Raw genomic sequence first — 22,644 nt, forward strand, 5'->3', positions numbered from 1 at the left:
AAGGGACAATTCAATAGCAACCTGCAACTACTTGAAGATGAGTTAAAAGGTGATGGAATCAAACTTCTCTCAATAGTGCTGCATGGTAAAACCAGGGGATGGCCTAAAGTTGTAGCTTTGGAGATTCATAGCAGATGAAAAGGAAATAGTTTTTCACTAGGAAGGTGGAGCAGCCCTGGAACAGAGACTGTGGAGTCTCAGTCCATCAAGGTTTTCAAGACTTGGCTAAACAGAGCAGTAGTTGAGCTGATCTCATTTTGGCAATAGTCCTGCTTCAAGTGGGAGATGGACTAGATGTTCTCTAGATGTCTGTTACAATGGGGATTTTATGATTCTGTTGCACAGTACAAAGAAGCTGTAGTGACCAGTACCTATGCTGAAGAGCTTAATCTTAAAAAAAGGCTAACAGCTAGAACAGATTTTTCACGCATAAGAGCATCTTTTAGCATTACAGTACAGTCACTGAAATATCTACATCACTTAAGTAAGTTTGTTAGTGATATGTGCAAGCATAAGACATTCATACCATGGCAACAACAATGCACGCCTTTTGAGTGGTGATCTTTGGACCAGATCCTCTACCAGGCTTTCAAGATAACTTACAAATCCTACCTGAATCCACATGACTTTATAACATGTCATGGTGCTATTTGGATGGAACCATTTGAGTACTGAAATATTCTTTTAAAACCTATGGTTTCTAAGAATCTATTACTGAACAGACCACAAAAATTTAACTGTCGTCTCATGTGTCTCATATTAAATACCTGCAGTAAATCTTTATATCCAAAAGAACTATGCTAGAGCTTCTGAGCAGGAACTGCTCAAACATAACACTCAATGAATACACTTTAGGGTGCCTGCAGTCTCAGTCTATGGACTTCTCCAAGACCGTATCAAAAGTGCCGCAGTTAAGTAAATTTATAATATATGCACAATAAACAGCAACGTTTTATGATTTTTTGCCCACTTGAAGTGATAGAAATACCAAGCTTAGTGGTAAAAGTATGTCTTTCACCTAGATTTTCATGAGGTGCTCTGCACTGTTTTCAAGAATGAAATGGGATTAGGACCTATGAAAAAAATCCTTCCATGAGGTTTTCTTTCACTAAACAGTTAACCAAAACAGTTAACTATGAAAAAATCAGCCAAAAGGAATCTTATGAGGCCATCTGATCCATTCCCCTAATCCAAAATAAGATCAACTGTATCTAAATTCTCTCTGACAGATTTTTGTCTGCCTTGTTTGTAAAAATCTCTAATGATGGAGAATCCTGAGCATTTCCAGGCAATACATTTCAGGATTTACAGTCAGCAATTTTTTTCTAATGTTTGTTTTAAATCTTCCTACCTGTCATTTAAGCTCATTACTTCTGCCTTATTTCCACTGGAAATGGAGAACAGTTTATTCCTTGCCTCTTTGCAGCAGCCTTTTACATATTTGAAGGGTCCTATACCTCCCTCCCCCTGACTGACCACCCAGAGTTTTCAACCTTTCTTCACAGACCATGCTTTCTAGATCTGTGGTCATTCCTGCTGACCTATTCTGAACTCTCCCCATCTAGTCACAATCTAACACAAACTGTATACACCAGAGGGATTACACATAAATACTCCTAGTTAGTTTAGGCCATTTCTCCAGTCTGTCAAAAAAATTTTGAATTCTAATCCTATCCTCCAAAATGCTTTCAGATCCTCCCAGCTTGATAATGAATAAGAAATTATTAAGCGTGCTCTCCATTCTATCATCTGAATGAGCCATGACAACACTGAATATCACCCCAGACACACTGGGATGTGTCTAGCCCCCACCAATACATCTTTATAGTTTGACAGTGAATCATCAACAGTTTTGTATCATTTCATCTTCATCCATATCTCCCTACTTATTTCAAAAGTCATTTCACATAGCATGAAAGTTAAAAATATATCACATCTACTGTTTCTTCCCTATCCACAGTGTCAGTGCCTTTTCAAGGGATAAATTAAGGGAATCTGACATGATTTGTTATTGATAAATATATTCTGTCTGTCATTAAGACCTTATACTTCTGTAATTATTTCTTGATAATTGAAGCTAGGCAACTAGCTGTAAATCTCTGCATCTTCCTCTTTTTCCCTTTCTAATGAAAAGTGGCATACCTAACAGTTTTCAGCCTTATGTAGTCATTCTCCACACTTCTCAAAACTACTGGCTACCATTATTGGCAGCCATAATGGAGACCTGCCATAACCATAAATCTTAAATGCTCTTGGATTAATTTCAGCGAAATTAGCTACTTTGAAGAGCAGTGTATAACCTATTATTTTCTTACTCTACCCCTAATTCTTAAGTCTTTGCCATCTTAGAAACATAATATGTTTTGCTGAGGTTTCTTTATGGTTTTGTTTTGGTTGGTTGGTTAGTTTGCTTTGCTTTTTTTGTTTAATTTCCCTGGCTTTTCTGATTCTTTCTCCAGATACTTATGCTCTTGTTCTATACCAGTTCTTGTAAGTTTGAATTACACCTCCACTCTCTCTAGAATTCCATTTCCAGTTTCAGGTCACTGTACAGCTTGTGCCTCAGCCAGGTTAGTCTTGCTGCTTCACAGAAAGATGTCTGCTAGATCTACTGAACATCAAAGGGCACATATAATTCCAACATCTCTAATTTATTTAATCTAAGAAGTTTCCTTTAATCTAAGGCAATTTCAAAATAAGTTATTCAATGATTCTACAAAAACAGTCACTCATAAAACCAGAAAGGCAAGACAATTTAATTATGTCTACCCGAGTGGAAATTCCAACTTGGATCTTCCTAATTTTTCAAATTACAATTTAAAAATTAGCATATTGCTTTAATACATTTAATTTCAAGTATGGATTCCCTTATGTGTGTTTAAGAGAGGGATTTTTAGAATTAAAAAAGAAAAATAAACCCCAGTCTGTCTTCTACATTATCAATGTGCTCACAATGGGGAAAAGTAATATTTAGGGTTATTTCATGACATAAGTTGTACAATGGAAATATTAACGAAATAGTTTTCAAAGCATTCTAGCCTGCTACCTGCTGATCACTGTGCACAACAGTCAAAGGTTATAGTACAGTTTATAGTGAAACACAGGGAACATTATGACTTGCACACTAAATCATAATGACAAAAAGAATAGAAGGTAGGGACTGATTTTAGGTTATGAAGTTAACATTCTGTTCATCATTAAAAGTCACATAATTTGGGATACTTCTGTACAGCAATGCTTTTAATACCTTGTTCTCCCTATTCCTTTGTGGAACTCTCTCAAATTTATTAAATTGCAAGTTTAGAATAAAAATCCATAAACCTCATTCCTTCTGCCTTCAAAGTAACAGTAACATTCCTCTGTTCAGCTTCTCTAATTCCATTGTTTTAAGCCTCATGTGACAGCAGGGCTGAAAAAGGGAGCCTTGTGTTACGCCAGAAGGTAATGAATAACGTGTGTCTGGACACTAATATAAAACAAATTAGGCCTATTTCAGAGCTGGAACAGCATCTGTTTCCTGTCTGTACTTACTGGTTAAGACGTTTCTTGGTCTTCAGCAGAATTCTATAAAGCCATGGCTGTGCCATAAAATATGGAGTAAAAGAACAAAACCTTGATTTTTAACAACATTGAAATCAGAGAAATCTGAAATTTTAATGTTAAAACATACATAGAAAATAGAAATTTAAAAGATCCACAGCACTGACAGAAAACAAAAACATGTATGATTAAATAGTTTTTAAATTTTTTGGTAGAAAGTAGGTGATCACTGTGATGTTTCCAGGTTTCAAAATGCCTACAGTCTTATGTCCTAACTGACAGACTACTCAACCCTATCAAGAATGAGTTAACATGTAATTACACTGAAAAAAATTTTATATGCTTGCTTTTTCTCTGTGTGCTGGTTTGGGCAGGGATAGAGTTAATTCTCTTCATAGTAGCTAGTATGGGGCTATGTTTTGGATTTGTGCTCAAAACAGCGATGACGCAGGGATGTTTTCATTATTGTTGAGCAGTGCTCACACAGAGCCAAGGCCTTTTCTGCTTCTCACCCCACCCCACCAGCGAGGAGGGTCAGGAGGGGACGCAGCCAGGACAGCTGACCCCAACTGACCAAAGGGATATCCCAGACCATTTGATGTCACACTCAGCATATAAAGCTGGGGGAAGAAGGAGGAAGGGGAGGACATTCAGAGTGATGGCATTTTGCTTCCCAAGTAACCGTCATGCGTGATGGAGCCCTGCTTTCCTGGAGATGGCTGAACACCTGCCTGCCGATGGGATGTATGAATGAATTCCTTGGTTTGCTGTTCCTGCGTGCACAGCTTTTGCTTTACTTCTTATTAAATTGTCTTTATCACAACCCATGAGTTTTCTCACTTTTCCTCTTTTGACTGTCTCACCCATCCCACTGTGGCAGGGAGTGAGCGAGCGATTGGGTGGTGCTTAGTTGCTGGCTGGGGTTAAACCATGACACTCACTCTGTCATTTGAGTGTCTAAGTTACAGGATTCATAAAGTATGATTTTGTAGCTAAACTTAAAAAAGACCATTTGGGGCCATCTAAATTTAAAACTTCAATTAAAATATAGATTTTCTTTGCTGGAAGTCTTAATTCAAATTAAATGTAAAGTCCTCCATTTAAGGTTAATTAGCTTTTAATTTTAAAATGATGAAGCACACATTTCAGAGAAAAATATTGTTTTGAAATAAAATTTTAAGTGTTGAATTTTAAAAAGTTGAAACAAAACAACTTGACTTTTCAACCTTTCTTCCCCTGCTGAAACTAGTCACTGAATTAGAACAAAATTTGCTGTTATTTTTGTTCAACATTGTCCTTTACAGAATTATTATTCACTAAGAAATGTTCCCATAGTTCTACTGGTAATAACACATTAGCCAGAAGAAGCGCTTCAACTTGCAGATTCCAGAGTGAATTTTCAGGACTGACAGATTTAATATCTGTTTAGTGTTAAACTGAGTAAATTTGTTTTGGAGGCCCTTAGGAAAAGAAAAAATGGGGTTTATAATGCCATTTGTACAAGCTGTGAAAAAAGATAGTTTGAAAAAGGATTTGTGATCAATCATTAGAATAAGAATGTTCCTTTGGTTGGCAGTATTCACGTATCTTTCTATTTCTTTTAGTCAATCACAGAATCACAGAATGGTTGAGGTTGGAAGGGACCTCTGGAGGTCATCTGGTCCAACCGCTCTTGGTTAAGCGGGGCCACCTACAGCCAGTTGCCCAATGATGGAGCTAAAAAGTGTTATATGAGGTAAGTGACCATATGCTTAATGCCTATTTGAAGCAATTGTCACAATTTGCAAGGAATTATTAGGTTGAAATTTCTTCAAAAATTCTTACCTAAATAATTACATTTTAAACTACATATGTGCATGAAAGATGAGACATAATCTATCAGATTTAATCTAATACAACCCTAATACACTGGTTAAAGTCTACATATTTTAACAGTGTTTTATGGTTGCTCAAAATTACTAAAACAGTCTTCCACGTCTACCACAGCTTGTAATGTTATTTTCAGTAAATTTAATGTAATCTGAAGAACTTGCTATTTTGCTAAATCCTCTAAAGATTTAATAGAACACACTGCAGCCATGGACAATGTGAATATATTCAAGGTAGGTCAAGCATATTTTACATTCCGTTGAGTGGGTCTAGAAATCCAGATTGAATTAATGAGTTCAAATACTTCATCTCTGGCATGGAATTTGATTTACTAAATGTCATCTTTATTCTTGGAGAAAATAAAGTAGGTTAAATTCAGAAGGTCAAATTTCTAATGGGGGTAGGATAGAAGCATTCCATTTTTTGTTTCTGTGATGTTTTTAAGCAAATAAGACATTAAACTAAACTTCCGTTACTTCTGTTGCAGAAATAGTTAGAAAGTAATTAGAAAGCATAATAATTCATGTGAGAACAAAAGATTATTGCTCCAGCAGCTTGACTGCTCAGCTGGCAAATATTATTAAAGAACTTTGAACCAAAGGGACAGAGGAAGTGAGAAAGTATTAGGAGAGACGAAAGGCCAGGCAGCAACAAGAGATCGGCCTTTCCCTTCCACAAATACATGCACAGTAGATGCTATGGCAGAGGAAAGAAGGAAAAGGAGCTACCCGTTTCAGTGGATCACCAGTGGCACAGCCTCCAAGAAAGGGAGCAGCAGCAGGAGGTAGCAGAGCTTACTGTAGATTTTTATAAACGAGTGATGTGGTAAACAGCTGTGATTTTATGCTGATACTGCTAGGCCAGAACAAGCAGATCAGCTAAAATTCCCCTGTACTCTGCTGGGTCCAAGCTGTTGAAGTTTGTCATTATTACATTTGTTATCTCATCCTAATCCAGGAAAGAAAGACAAACTATTCCACTACATTGCCATAGAGTAACAGAACAACTCCACTAACGTCTGTTTTTGTCAGATTTCAGATTTGAGCAGACCAAGGGTTTATGATCACTGTTCCATCACAAAAAATGTGGACTTCAGAGTATATGAAAATGGATTTCTTCAACTAAACGTCAAGATGAATCTACGGTCTTCTAACATCATGTTGTGAACCTGCACAGTGTGCCCCTCTGCAGCAGCATAACCTCTGCCCCACACACCAGGATATAGCTAATCCTTGATCTGAGACACTGATGGCCATTGCTGCTCTGTTCTCTACCTGTTTTAGCAGGAAACATAATTGCCAGAGACATGCTTTACTGTATTTAAACTTGAGACTTAGTCAGAGGTCCCTGAACAAAATTATCTGTCCTGAGATGAACACGCAGTCCTATCAGGTGATCTGATAGTCCCCTCTGGCTGTAAACGATGAAACCTAAGACTTGGACAAACAGTTCCCATTGGGCTCTTAACATTATAAACAGAAGTCTACTTCGTATCTAACATTCTTTTTGCACTAGAGGAAAACATAAGAACTGCTAAGAACACACATTGCATAACTTGAGCAACAGCCACCATTAGTCCAAAGCCTTTCAGAAAATGCTTGGAACTTGCACAGTTTTCTGTGACATTGCATCATGCACCACACAACACACTGCATATGCTGTGCTGTGAAAAACTGAAGAAATGCATCATCTGTGGAATTAGAATTGGCCAACAGCCAGGAAAACAGCTTGAATTTTGTGCAACAGGCAGAACAGAATTACCTTTAATGTTGTTTCAGACACAATGCTTGTATCTCCCCAAAAGACAGACTGATATTCTGTAAAATGCGTTACTACTATCATCAGCTAAATTAACCTAGCTTTAACCACTGTCATTTAATTCTCTTCATTCTTTTCAGATTAATTTAGGTTGAAGAATTAAAAATATCTACAAGCTGTTAGAAAGACATTGCTTTCATATTTTAAACATTACCACATTACTGCCAGGAAGAATTAGAAATCAGTATTAGTCAGACTGAAGTTGTAGACTTCAGATTTGAACTGGAATTTCCCACTGTCCATCACACTATCACCTGTCATTACAAAAAAGAATTTGTATAAAAATTGATTTGTAGGCTATCTTCCCCTGCTAGAAAATGGATTTGTGAGATTTAAGAATTATTTGTGTCTCACACATTTCTTAAAAGTGATAGGATCGATAACATCTGTTAGCAAGCCGCAGTGAAGAAGCAGGAAGGTGTAAGTTTCTACTCATGCTAATTTCAGTCTAGCACATCTCTGAAAAAAGGCAGGAATCAGAGGTTTTGTGATAATTTAATACCTTTTCATTTTCCTAGCAGCAAGCATCATAGGAAAGTTAAGCAAATCTTATGTTAGGACTATGAGACTGAAATATTAAGAAGAAAATTATTCTTAGTGTTAGGACCACACGTTTGTTCTTAGACAATAAAGTAGTTGTAAAAGCAACTTTATTTTTGAAGGTATCAAAGGAGTTTAAGCTTATTAGGATGTTATATAAAGTTAAAGCATAAAGATAATGTCAGTATTATTTAGATATTCTAAACTAGCTATAAGAGTACAGAATTGTTGTGTGTGAGAATGGCAGGCAGTCCATACAGTACAGGTGGTACCGCAGAGTGCAAATAAATGCAGAGAAATTTTCCTGTGTTTCCTAAGACAAGTCTGCTTTAATTCTTTAGGAAGACACAGAGTATCATATTGCCAAACAATTCTAAGCCTCAGCAGTAACTGCAAGTTCAAATATTGAGGCTTGGCAAGGCATCATTAACTTTTCAACACACTCTTTAATAACAATCACGTAGTTTATAAAGTGGTGAAAGTGCCTATATTTTAGTGAGCTTTTGCTCCTGACGTAGTTCACAAAATTTCATTACCTCTTTTCTCTATGAACCATTTCCACACTAGCTCTAACACTGCAGTAATCAATGATCATTCACATCTAACTCCAGCACTCCAATTGTCCTAAGAAATTCATCAATGCTACAAACTACTGACCTTACCCTAAACCCATCTGATTGCAGGCCAGTTGGCTTAAATTTTCTTGCCACTCATCAGCACAAACATGGTTATCAGCAGCTGACCTGTGAATGGTCAGGAACGTCAAGGAACTCATGTTTTTAGACAGGGTGACTGCAAAGAAAAAGAAGAACAACTTACCACTTTTGCTGATTTTATATGCTCAATAGCTATATATGTACATTCCTTAGCTATGTAATTTAAAACCAAGGCAACCATGGTTATCAGAACCTTGCTAACATTGAACAGCATGAGACACTAAACAACAAAGGCATCTTGAGGATTAGAATAAACCAGAATACTTGTGACTCACCAGCACAGGCTCACATGGGTTTCTGATAGCCTTAATCTTGTTAAATGATGTTTTGACCCACAAATAGTCCAACTGAAATCACTAAAGTAATTTGTGGGATGAATGCTGCTTGACATAAGAGTGATGCCATCATTTGACTCTCAGTAATATGCACTGTTCCCGTCATAACAATATGTGGGTGTAATTAGAGAAAGAAAAAACAACTACTGTTTACAAGAAAGATCATGACCATTGCTTCTCTCTTAATCCACATATACATGTGTGTGAACTGCTTTTATCACACACAAAAAGCTTCTCAAAATGGCCCAAAATGGAAATTTACATCCCTCCCTTTCTAGGATCCCTTAAAATATGTTGGGTTGTGTGCATTTCCTCCCCAAATACATACTGGTTTTAGTTAAACTGTTCCTCTGACTTTTGCTTTGATAGTACTAATCTTAACATAGCCAAGCATTATGCATTTTTCCTATATGCTGAATGTGCTTTTGCTTCTCTCCCCATGAGAAAGGTATGTATTAATCCTAGATTACTCCTTTTCAAATATGCATTTCTGGAACAGTTCTCTGTTGCATAGGTTTTATTAAATGCTGTTGTTTATTAATGTTCATACAGTGTTAAATGTTTTAAAATATTTATACAATCTACTTCAATATGAATACAAAATATTTGCTTCTGTAGGCCACAGTACACCTTTTTTCTGTATTTAAAATTACATACAAAGCATCTCAAAACTTAGTAATATAAATTACTGTCATGTACAGAAATACATGTTAACTCAGTGAAATCTCAGAAGACATACTACTGCTTTCCAACCTGCTTCTTTTCAGTGCAATTTTTTTTAAACCCACCTTCATTTTTATTTAAAGAATAATACTTAGAGAGTTTTACTTTAACAACACATAAAAGCATGAGGCCTAATTGGAACATAGACAGCAATAGCAGGTTACATCATTCTGCAGGTCTTCAGCCAGTGCGAAGGGGCCTAGTAGGACTATTTTCTTCTGAAAAGCTCTGAACCTGCACCATTGCAGTCAGTGGGAATTTCACACTGATTTTCACAAGTACAGAATCAGGGCTTAGAAGTTTTGCCTAAATAAATTCTACACCTGAACGTCTTCCTACTCTCTCTTCTATCCACAACGCTTTCCAGATTTTACACACCATCTACACATTTTAGAAGCTCCCTGCCATGTCACTTATATCTTTGCACCGTGACACTTCACACTGAGCCTTTCCTTTCTCTTTTGCCCACTTTCTTGCATGCTTTCCCAACCTCAACCCAGTCTCCCTTTGGTAATAAAGGGAACATGTCTCCACCACTGCAACTGTATTCTAAATCAAATCACCAGTGATTACTGTCATCACCCAAACATCACTTCCAGGCAGAGGGCACCATGGTGTAAACTTACCACAGTCCCATTCATCTGAGCTGTCACTGCAGTCTGCTTGCCCATCACACCAGAGCTCACGTGGCACACATTCATGGTTGGCACATTCAAGTTCACTCTCTTCACAAAATGCTGCAAGGACAAAAACATGTTTCACTCGGAGAAGGAAATGATCAATGTGAAGTTCACACTGAAACTAAAAAAAATGAGGAGGGTGAAGGTAGGCACAGAGCAGATTTATGGAGCGAGCAAGAAAGTGAGACAGTTTTGCAAGAAAATTCAGGGTGGACGTCACTCAGGCAGAAGGTGGTTGCTGCCAGGCAGTGGCAGAGGGCATCGCAACTCAGAGGGAAGGAAGGGTGTCTGGAAATGGCAAGATCTGTGATTACTTAGTATCATTTCTAGTCTTGTCATAGGAACCTGTCTAAGTATCTCAGAAGCTTTAAGTGAAAATACTGTGTTCCATGCTTTTTAGGAGACTGATCCAAATCTGTTTATTTCTTCATGTTCTTTGAAAAAATTATTTTACTGTAACGCATATGTATTTCCTTTCATCCACAGCAATTCTACATTAACTTTTGGATCCTCCTTTGCTATTTCAAATCATGGAATTATTTTTATCTCCACTTTAGAGATGGGGAACTAAGGTACAGGTAGACATGCTCCAATTCACAGTTTGTTGACAGCTGGGAGAATTAGATAGGGATTTCCCGAATCTCTGTCCAGTGCAGGAACCACAAGAGCTTCTATTGGCAAGTGACTTGTAGCCTTCCCCCTACCATAACAAACCCCCTCCCAAAAGGCAGGTGTGTAGCATTACAGTACCCTCCTCACTAACACAATTCTCTTCCAGCTTCTATAAACCCCTTCATTAGGGAATTTTGAGAGCTGGGGGAGGGTGCAGAGAGAATGCGTGGAAGGAAGCTGCGTTCAGTTGTCTACATCTGGCTGTTGTATAGCATCTATACTGCCATACAAATGTGCAAAAAATATACTCCACAGTGAAAACCATACAGATAGAGCAGGCAGTGCTGCCTACTCTGACATAAGTGATCCGTCTGTCTCTGGAATAAAGCGTGCAAAACTAGAAAAAGCTCTCTAACTCTGCCTTCCAGAGAGAGCATATTTCAAAAGCTGGAAGCCCTCAGCTGAGGAAACTTTGCTGCCATTTTGGAATATTCAAGCCCTGACACAAAAGCAGAGAGGAAATATAGTCTGATAATTATAGACTACCCTAACCTAAGCCCTCGGAGAATCTTTTCTCTGCTGTTATCTTAATGTGTGATCATGAGCAAATCACTTTAATACCACCTTCCTTTTTTTAGATTACAGGATACAGACAGCTTGGAAGTCAAATGGTATAATCTTCATAATGAAAAACAGATTAACAAGCATTCTGTGAGCTGCCTCTTCCCCAAAAGAAACAAAGCTAGATCTAGAGATATATGCAGGCTGCCAATCATTTTTGCAAATATATTCATATGCTCCACATAGCACATAAAATGTACCTACCATACTGTCCCTGCCAACAGAACTCCAGAGACTCAGGAGCAACTTTTTTTAAATTGTAAAATTATACCCTACAGTCCCAGCAAACATGCTGAAAAAACAGGATTGCCCAGAGAACTAAAATTTCAGCTTTCAAGCAAGTTTACCAAGCATCTCTTCTTTCTTGGGCAGGCTGAGTGTCACCCAGTATGTCTTTTCTAGTTCCTTGTCTTGAGAAAACCTGGTGTGTAGGCATGTCCCCAGGAGAATTCAGAATACCACTAATATATTCATGAAAGTGAAGCTAACATCTCACAGCACCCGCTCCCAGGTTCGCAGGCAGGGTGGGAGCCTGCAAAGCAGCGGCTGTTCCCAGGTCTTCCACCTCTTCCCATCCCACTAGTCAGCTGGGTAGTGGAAACAGAACACAGGGCAGCTCCCACAGGGGACCAGGGGGCCATTGCACACTGTCAGCACTGTGAGCTGTCTTACACTGTGCGCATGGACAGTATGTCCATACTGTCAGTGTACCATGCCAAGTTTTGTGTCTCTGATACTTATCGCAGTTTGGATTGTAGAAGAAGCCTGTGGAGCCAAGTGGGGAGACAGAATCTAAGAAATCTCAAGCGGAAGAGAAATCAAATAAAGCAGCGAGACATACGAAATTTACTGAAGAACAGATCAGAAGGAAAATTGCGTGGAAATCAAGAAAAAAAAAAGCAGTGAGCAGCTATACCTATATGGAATGAAGTTGAGAAAAGTTGGGAAAAGGAGTCAAGAAGCCATAAGGAATAAAGAAAAGAAGCACGAAGACACAAGAAGGAGGAGGGAGAGACAGGAAAAAAGAGAGAGGACTGGAGTGACCAAGGAGACAGCAAGGATCCAAGGATGTGAACAACAGAGGACACAAGATGAGAAAAGAGATAAATTGGTGCCATAGAAAAACTGAAAAGGAAACTGAGAGAATGACTAAGCCTTTTTGTCTGTAGAAAACCTTTTAACTTTCATTTATGTTGCACCCCAAGATCCCCAAAATGTGATCAGCCCTTGATGGGACAACAAACTGCATAAGCCCTTACAGCAGTTCTTTTCATCCATCATGTCAGGGCAGTCTGGAAAACCATCACAGATCATAGTGTGTTTGATGCACAGCTTCTTCAAAGGGCACTCCCAAAGACCCCTTTCTCTACAACCTGGAGGCAGAGAAGCACAGTTTTGAAACACCTGCATGCAATATCAAATCAACTGTTTTCTTCTTCCTTAACAATCCTGAAACACCTCAAATATTTTCACTTGCAATATTAATTTTAAAAGGTACCAAGAACAGTTACTAACAAAGGAATGCAAATAAGGTTGTCACAGTGCACACTTGATAAATGGGTATAAAACATATAACACTTCATAATACTTCAGTGCTTTTTAAATAATAATCTATATTATGCTACATATATCTATAAGTAATGGTTTAGGCATTAGCTCAATTAGCTCAAAACCCATATAACACTACTCTTGAAATACATTTACTAGTAATATATAAACTTTTCTAATCCTGAAGTCTGTAGAGTTTTCTTTAAAAGCATACCACACAGACCTCTGGTCTTTCAAAAGCAAATCCTATGACAGCATGGAATCTCTATGAAACAGTGTAGAAATATGTAATTTTTTTCTGGCAGTGCTCCTACACAATCTAATGCAGATCACAATGAAAGGTAGAGAGATGCTGTTAAGTATTGACCACAAACAGTTTTCCTGGTACGATAATCTGAGACCAAACCAGTTCAAAAAGATTAGGAAGACCCAATGGCTGTATGAATCTTCAAGAGGGTTCATTATTATGCAGGGAACACACTGCATTACTGTCTCTTCAAAGTCCTGCTAACCAGACTCTGATTTCAAGAGGAATACTTATAAAATTGTGTCATAGTGCTTTGACAGTAAAATTCCTGTTAGTCAGCTAGAGAAAATTAAGACTGGCCCAAGGTGCATTTTAGAAAAGTGTTTTCTCTTGTTTTATTTCATTATTTATTTCCATCAACTAACAAAGCACTTCACTGCGATACCAGTTTAAATACTTTGACTAATAATGTCATGCACATCTGACATTCTGGTTTTATAGGAAGCCATAAAAACAATGTGTTCGCCTGACTAAAACAGATGATTTGATTGCCTTGTTTGGCCTACAGATGATAATCCTAGTTTTCATTTTAATCAAGCTCATACTCAGGTGACAGCCCTGATTTCCCCCCACACTAATAGTTGAGGTATAAGCTCACAAATTGCATTTGAAGCAGCACCTCTGTTTGCCTGGACCTGGAACTACAGCAGCATATCAGCAGTCAGTTACTAAGCAGGTATGTTCTTTCCAAAAAGTGTTATTTCAGAAGTATTTTACAAACATGAACCAAAGAATCACTACTATCTTGTATGATTACTGGAAAAATCTACTCACGTTTTAACTGTAACTGGATTTGTGGTGTGCTTGATTTTGTTTAGATTCAAAAAGCCATGTAAATAAATGTTACAGCATAGAGAAATAAATAGCCTTGAACCTGTGAAACTAATTCCACATGATCAAAGAACTTGCTTGGGTATCACCATTTTCCACGTCTCCTTCTTGATAATACTTGCGATAACTATTAACAAAAAATTAACTGAAACCAAACAAAACCTTTACTCTAATAAAGGGCAGAGTATGTCAGTCATGTTAGGAACTTGATATGAAAATAAAATAAAAAAGCTTAAAAAATATAATTTATGAACCTTGCAATTTTTTAGCAAAGTGTTTACAATTAATTGAATAGATGTTTGCTTTTCCCCTTTATCACACTTTATAGTGTTACACTGTGAAGTGTACCATGACTCTCCAAAATGTATCTTTGAGACAATTCCCTAGGAAAAATTCCCTACTTACTTACTGAATTCTGTGTTCAAATATACTTTTGTTGATGGAAGCCATCTACCATTTGATATATTTATATTTTTTTCTCTAAATATTTTGTGACACATTTTTAATTTAATGACAATGAAAAGGAAGTGAAAATGGAGGTAGGAAAACTTGTCCATATTTACATTACCCCCACCTCAAACATATGTTTTGACAAGAGATAGGGATTCACATATGATCTTACCTTCAGTCCTCTTCAAAATATGAAGCAAGCTACCATTTGTTATTCACACGTATATTCTCCATGCAATATTATTAAGTCATTAAGACCACCACATTTTCTCAGAACTCAGATTGCAGAAAATAGTGAAGGAAAATACTGGTTTTGAATATTATGTCCTCAATTTCTTTAGTACTCTTCTAGGACACTCTTCTGCTCTCTGCCAGAGGCATTGTTCAGCAGCAAGTAAATTAATATGATCAATTACAATCAAGCATATTTAATACCACAAAATCTCTTGATGTCTATCATAATAATAATTTTCATAAATTACCTTCCTCACACTTCACTGAAATGCACTCAGAAGTCTCACATTCATAAATCTGGGTCAAATTTTCTGCCCAAATCCTAGTCTAAATGGCACTAAAGTTTTAGGATTTTGCTGCAATTGCATGGGTGAGATTTCCTCTCACGAAGATCACGTGAAAGTAGGACGGGGATTCCTAATAGGAGGAGACAGTGGGTACTGAATACAGCTCTACTCAGCATGGGAGGAGTTTACCTTAGCCCCTTTGGACTATTCTACCTTACATTTTTGACCAGAGTAGCTTGAGCATCCAAAAGCTGTAGCTAGTCTTTTCCAGCCTCCTCCTCCCTGCACTGTGAAGTTGTTCCATGCCTGTCATTTAAGCCACTTCAAATACAAGGTTTTTAATTTAAATGCTGACTGTTATTTAATGGTATAAAACCAATTTCAAAGGATAAATCTAATAAAACGTGAGCTAGCCATTTACATGTGGAAAGACGATCAAGTTTTGATTTTGTCCTGCACGTGTGGTATATCAATGAGTCAGAGACAGTTACTTCTAGAGCTCTACAAGGACTTTCTGTTCTTCAGTAACAGCATTACCCCTGGTCAATGTAATGTCACTCTGACAGCAGTAATTTCCTAGCAGATACAGTCTTCCATATTTATAGAAACTGATAAGAATTCTGCTGATTGCTAGTGACATTCTGTCTAGACTACAGAGGCAGAGAAAGATCCACTCAAAAAATGAATGTTATATATTAAAGAAATATTTCATATGTTAATGTCTAGGAGAATAAAATTATCCCAAAAGATGCATAGCAATTAGTGTTCTAAGGAGTTAAGAACAGGTGGCAAGAAAGAATATTTGGCAGGGAGGACAATTGAGACAATTGATTCAAAGGTAAAGAGATGACAAACTCACTGTGATCATCAGCTCTGCCTTTCCTTTATAATCCAAACAAGAGAATGACCTAGTATTAAATCCTGTTTCAGTGAGTATATATTTTTTTTCTTTTTGCAGGGGGAGGGGAATGGGGCAGAAAGAGGAGAGAGAATACAAGCGTGATTTGAAATGATTGAGATTGAGAATAAATTGCGCCTTAGTGAAAATAACCCCTTCATTACTCCAATCATTAAAACAACCTGATCTTAAAAAAGAAGCATTTTATAGAGCTGTCAAGCTTGAATTTTAGCCTAGCTTCAGCTTTCAGGTGTTGGATCTTATTTTATTTTTGTGCAGCTGAGTAGAAAGTCTTTTATTGCCACAGTTTTGTTGCTCACAAACTGTGATTCTATCTTAACCTGCTCTCTGTTAAAAAAACCAGGTTGTGCACCTTAGCTCTACTCTGCTGGAATATTTTCCAGTCTTTTACTCATATTCACACCTCTTCTCTAAATCCTTAGTGATTTATAATTATTCTTTTTGCCCCTAGGGATGTCAGGCCAGCATGCAGAACTCCATGGAGGCTACATCTTGGTCACATAAAGCAATAGCATAAACTCCCTTCCCCTTTTCAAAATTCTCCTGCCAGCACGTACAAAGATAAGTAGTGACCAAGAGATTTGTTGGTTATTCTCAAGCTCAATACATCCCCTTAAGTTAAAAGTCAAGCACATCTCTACCGTAAGTAAACTCAGAAACATACTGGAGAATAAACTTTGTGGTTACCACTTTATCCTCGTACCTACAGCTTGAGGTTGACCAATCTGAAAGAACATGTAATTCTTGACCCTTGCAGTACAGAATCCACTTCAGCAACACAGATCTTTTGTCAATACATAATAATGAGAACATTACTGTGTATAAATTTGAAACTGTATTTATGAATTCAAGATTTAAACTGCCAGGAAGTCATGTTTTAGTTCAGTAGAACCTCCAGCAATATCAAAAGAATTAAATCTGCAGCATTTTTAATCTTGATTACTAAAGGAATACTCAAACATCCTGGAATACAGTTAGCAGAATCTAAATGATAAATAAATTGTGTTGACATTAATCAAGAAGGATGCTTGCTGAAGTATTTTTACTGCTAGTAGTGTTAGAAAAAAACAACCAAAACAAACCACACTTTCAAACATATTTTTCTTACAGAAATTCTTATCCTCTGAGCTGTCATACTATGGTTCAAATAACTGAAGGAAAACCAAACTCATTTTCAAATGCTTCAGTTACTCTCCGTTCAAAAGATCCAACTCATCGAATTTATTTACCACAGCTGTCCTCATCACTATCATCCTCACAGTCAGCTTGACCATCACATCTTCTGGATGCCAGGACACACCTCCCAGAACGGCACTTGAAGTGACTGGGTGAGCATTCTGTCAATGACAAGGAGCAGGGAGAAACAAGGCCCCATAAGCTGCAAGCTTAATCTATCACATGGTACTTGCTTATTTATCACCATGACTGTTTCGGAAGGGTAAATGACAGGAATAGAAAGCTTGTGCGATATTAAACTGGAACTATGTAGTAGGCAAGACTCTTAACAATGGCACTGTCAGTGGGGTAGAGCAATATTTTCCAGACCTCTCCCTCACATGCTACCTTCTGTCAAATTTCGAAGCTTTGCCAAATAACTGGCATACAATGTTTAGATTGTGGGCAGGGATTTTCTAGCTACTTTTCTCACTGCTGTGATGTTGTGTGAAGCAGAAATAGATCATATGGTGTGTTGAAATGAGAAGAAGAGATCCCCAGGATAAATGTATATATAGGCAATTGTGTGGCTATTTGAATTAATTTGAATTAATAAAATCACCTATAAATGTTCATGAATTAACCCTTACATTGCTTCTGCCTCATCTTACAGAGTACCATTTTGAGAAAGCTTTATTTAGATAGTTTGAAAAACCCACCCATTTTTTCACACTGTACATGTCACTGACTTTGATGTACAACTTCCATCATATGTTGCCTTTTTTTTTTTCCTTCCTGCAAAATCTCTGATATTGAATACCATGTAGTTCCTTGGGTAAATTTTAGGATTCAATAACAGTTGTACCAAAAGTATCATCAATGAACTCGGGAGCCTTAGAAAATAACATTCTAATGATAAAAGTTATGTGAACTGTACTGCCAACATTTAAAAATAACTCATCATGAAAATAAGTTTATAATGCATACTGTCTTGGCCAGCAGTATTCTTGGATTCAGCACTGACTGGAAGAGAAATTAAGCAATTCAGCACCTTGTAATAACTCTGTCAATTATAGCTTAAGTTGGAAAATCACCTGTGTTTTGTAATCATAAACATTTAAAATGCTCTCAGAAGCATAATTTCTTCTGTTATATGCAGTTTTTTCAGAAATATTTATATAAGATTTTAAACTTCCCAGGGAAGACTTTCTAAGCAACACTGGTAGTCAGTAGAAATCTGGCATTCAATCAACATAAAATTCTAGCAGTAAGTGAACCCAAAACAACTCTGATAAGACCCCTCAATTAATTACACTGTTTCTAAAAGAATACTACTCCCCCCCCCTTTTTCATTGATTTTCCAGGAATATCTATTTCAGTGCTAAGATGATCAATAAGCAGTGAATCAGCTTACTAGGCAGAGTCTCTCTAATTAAAGTGGGAATTTTTTTAAATTATAATTTTTATAAGTGAACAGAATTTATCTCTAGAAATGGAACACACTAGTCCTGTATGCAGTAGTATATTTAAAATATAACTATTCCATGTTACATTTCAAAGCCAAATGATCCAATAACCCAGGGAGGAAGACTAAATGACATTCAATATCTGAGAAATTTATATCACATTATTTTTCTTGAACTCACCTTGTTGTGCCAAAATCTTACTTTTCCTTTCCTACACGCTGCTGTGTAATAATGGATAACTTCTTTCCATCAGCCCACTGCTGTGGAATAAAATTATCTCCTTGTCTCTCAAGAGTTCCACAACAGAGGATTTCATTAGTATGGTATTACACATCTTTATAACATCCTCACAGTGATACATGTGCACATGAACTTTGCTTGAAGAAATAGTACTAACTGCTATATATGCTTCACTGGTTTTTCATGATTCCTTCACTGTATTCACAGCAATACATCTTCACTAAAAGAACTATAGACTAACTAGCTTTTGCCCATTGCTTTCTTTGAGCAAGATCAAGGCTGTGGAAAGACCGTCATCAGCATGTAGGTGAGCAGGAGGAGAAGAGTGAGAACTGAACATGATCGGCATTTTGCAGGCACCGTAGCACACGCCATCTTGCTGTTTTCCCAGCTACTTTACTGGCATTTTGGCAAGAAAAAGAAAAGGCATGTTAGAATCCCCACAGATGTCACATCCAACGACCGCTGCAGAAGGAAAAGCTGCACACCTTCTCTCTTCATACATACGAAGAGTATCTAGAAGCATTTAAGGCATTTTCTTTCTTTTGTTCGTGTTCGCACCCACACTGATTAGTATTATGGCAGAACTCAAAAACTGAAATTTGTCAGTTGCTATTGAAGCCGGTTGGGCACAACTCTCTACAAAACTGTCCCCAAACAAAAACCAAGAGCAAACAATAGCTGGCAAAGACACTAACATTACAATATTTTCCTCAGAGCTGTTGTGGGGCTCAGCTTTTTTAAGATTGCCAAGAGTCTGCCTCCTGGTTAGAAAAGCATTATTGTGTCATCTAAATAGGTAAAAAAGTGAAGTATAAACACAAGCAAGCAGTAGATGTGGTGTTAGCAACAAATCTCAAACACTGCCTTTCACAGATTGAAGGTAATTGATCTTTCATTTGAACAGATTTCTTATGAGAACTTCCTCTTGTCCAAATTCCCTGAAACCCAGTTTGGAATCATTTCCACAGCTTAAATATTATAATTTAGGGAGGAGGTATGCGAAAAAAAAACCAGTGACTTTAGGAACCTAATTAAATCTTTAATTTCCTGTTATATGTGTTTATAGGAGTTACCTTCTACATCTTCATCCGGTGTTAGACAAGTTTGATTGTCTGAGTTCTCATCTGGAAATTGAGTGCAGTCAGTATCTTCTGGCCACTGCAGACCTACAATCCCAAGCACAGACTCACAGCGTTCCTTAGACTGTACACATAATGTCCTGAGGAGACAAAGCAGAATTGCACAAAGTAACTGAGTGAAAGTCTTAGAAATTCCCAGTTATTGGAAGTTAATAATCCTAGCCAAAGTTAAAGATGAAGATCAAGGAAAAATCACTTAATCAGATTTCTTTACATGAAAAAAAAATGTGTCTAAAGATATGTTGCTAGTGTTAAAACATTATTTTAAGTTACTGTATGCATACTATTAACTGAGTTATAACATAATAGCCAAATATAACTACTTACAAACATCCTCTCCTCTCAAAGGGATGGCAGAGAACCTTTTTTAAGAAGCAGTAACTGCCCTCCTTCAGGAAAAAAGAGCCAAATACATTTTGTACTGGTGAAATGCTACCCTTTCTGATGATGCTACCTCAGAAACTATGTGGTTTCAGAAGGACAAAATATTTCAACCTGCAAACAAAAGAACAAAGAACTCCCCAGGGAATTCTATAAAATTAAAAGTTTGGGGAAAATCAAAGCACAGATCAACCTAGTCTTGAGGGGTTTGTCAGTTAGAGCAACAGAAGCTTGTATCACACCTGGAAAAAGGCACGAATATAGTCATCCTGCTGCATTTGGTTTTTTACCACAGAAAGACAGGACTTGCCACACAAAATTAGTTCAGTCCATCTAGATTAATATCCTGTCTCTCAAAATACCCAATGTCAAATGCTTCAAAAGTACAAAGCGAAAGTGCATAAAAGAAAAATCCCCTATTGTTTTAAGCGTTATTTTAAACATTTAGCGACTACTTTTGCCTGGAATCATAGCTGATGTGCTGTTCAATACAATAGTCTTGTCTTGTATCCATGGTATTTTGAATCCCTGTTTGTTTCAACTGCCTCTTTGTTTTTTTTTTATTCTTGTTCAATATCAAGTAGGCAGTATGGGATTAGGAACCTCAACATCCTTTTCATCTCTTCCTCCAAACAGAAACATGCATCATGCTGAATAGGTATTTGTCTAAGCTGTTCTTAAAAACTCTTCAGTTAGCAAGATTTTGTATACATCCTTATCCCTCATTCTCATACACAGATATCTATTATTTTCCTTGTATCTGACCTATAGCTCTCCTGATGTACTTTAAATCCATTGCTTCCTGGTTTAATCTCAGTGAACATTGTGAACAATTTGTTTTCTCACAGAAGCTCACTTTTACCTATTTGAAGGCTATGAGGTCTCCCCAAGTCTTCTCATGTTTCTAGACTCAGCAACTCATTTAATTGCACCTTTCGGATCCTATTTTCTAAACCTATAATCATTTGGACTTTCTCCTAGCGTTTCAAAGAAAATTCTCCTTTGTTCTTATAGGTTGAAAAATATTCAACAATAGGATCCCACCCATTTCTACTTTTTTCAGTTTTCTTCATGTCACTTTTAACTTGCCTTTTATTAAATCTTATCAAATTTGATTTTGTTTTGGGGGACTGCATGAAGAAGAGTCAATGTTTTTCCACACCAAATGATTCACCATTGAGTTGAGCAGCTGGAAGGAATGGATTGACATTGGTCAACCATGCTGCAGTTACAGACTCTCTTTCCTTTTAGATCCTCCTCCACATCAAAAAGGCTGACTCACAGCACTTTATAACCTCGGTTTTGTGAATGCCAGAATTTTTATTTACCAATGACAAAAACCCCAAACTGACAACAATATGATGAATAAATTTTAAAAATTTGATTTTGTTAGCTGAGACATATAAGCCATTTCTGTTCTGTGTTCTCTGTGCACTCAAATCTTTGGCCAAAGCTGACCATTTCCAAAAGCTATTGCAAGCCATTTAGTTGTCAGTCTGTGCTGCAAGAATTAAACTGTAAATAATCTTCAAAGTAGTGCCCATCACAGCACATATGGAAGCCTACTGCAATACTACTAGGAAATTTGGAAGAGCAACTGGTACTTTTTTTTTTTTTTAATCCTTCCCACATTCCCATACCGAGTCTTACAGTTGGGGTATCAGAATACCTTGGTAACAGAATTCTTTATTTACTTCTCAGTCAAATCTCATCTGTGGTACTGTCTATGAATCAATCTAACAAGTTAACGGTTAACAAGAGTACACATCACAAAGCAGAAAAACCTCCCCCTTCCTGGTAGAAGAAAGAAATACAAGGTAAAAAAAAAAGATGTAGCATAGAAATGTGTAATTTTCTGCAATGGAATTCAATCTAGCACTTTAAGAACATTAAGCATATTTAGCAGTTAACTAAAATATCTCTTTACTTTCTCAAGTCAAATACACTAATGGGATGTCTAAATTGATGCCAACACATAAAGGGCACGAGATTTGAACAGGATTATTCTTCATACACATCTGTCACAGTTTTGAAATACTGCCAAAGTCAGCTGAAGACTACTTAGATACATAGACGGCGTAATCTCTGAGTCATTATAGGGTAACGTGACTAAGAAGGCATTTACTGTTCCCAAAATAAGGGACACTGATAGACTTATTGGAATGTTGTGAGACCCAGAATCTCCAGAAGCTGCTCAGTACCCTGCAGAATCAATTCATAGCAAAGATAG

The 22,644-nt window shown here is 37.1% G+C and overlaps 1 protein-coding gene across 1 annotated transcript in view; it reads right to left on the reverse strand.

Annotated features, from left to right (window-relative positions):
- Positions 1–22,644, reverse strand: part of CORIN (corin, serine peptidase) — a 140,865-nt gene that overhangs the window by 13,814 nt on the left and 104,407 nt on the right. The window contains exons 12-16 of the mRNA XM_010574553.1: positions 19,968–20,113; positions 17,260–17,367; positions 12,714–12,827; positions 10,168–10,278; positions 8,430–8,559 (exon numbers count right to left, since the gene is read on the reverse strand). Of these exons, the coding sequence (XP_010572855.1) occupies positions 8,430–8,559; positions 10,168–10,278; positions 12,714–12,827; positions 17,260–17,367; positions 19,968–20,113 (609 nt within the window). The remainder of the gene's footprint in view (positions 1–8,429; positions 8,560–10,167; positions 10,279–12,713; positions 12,828–17,259; positions 17,368–19,967; positions 20,114–22,644) is intronic.

The sequence above is a fragment of the Haliaeetus leucocephalus genome, unplaced genomic scaffold (genome assembly GCF_000737465.1).
Source record: "Haliaeetus leucocephalus isolate CR32 unplaced genomic scaffold, Haliaeetus_leucocephalus-4.0 Scaffold439, whole genome shotgun sequence".
Classification (NCBI taxonomy): domain Eukaryota; kingdom Metazoa; phylum Chordata; class Aves; order Accipitriformes; family Accipitridae; genus Haliaeetus; species Haliaeetus leucocephalus.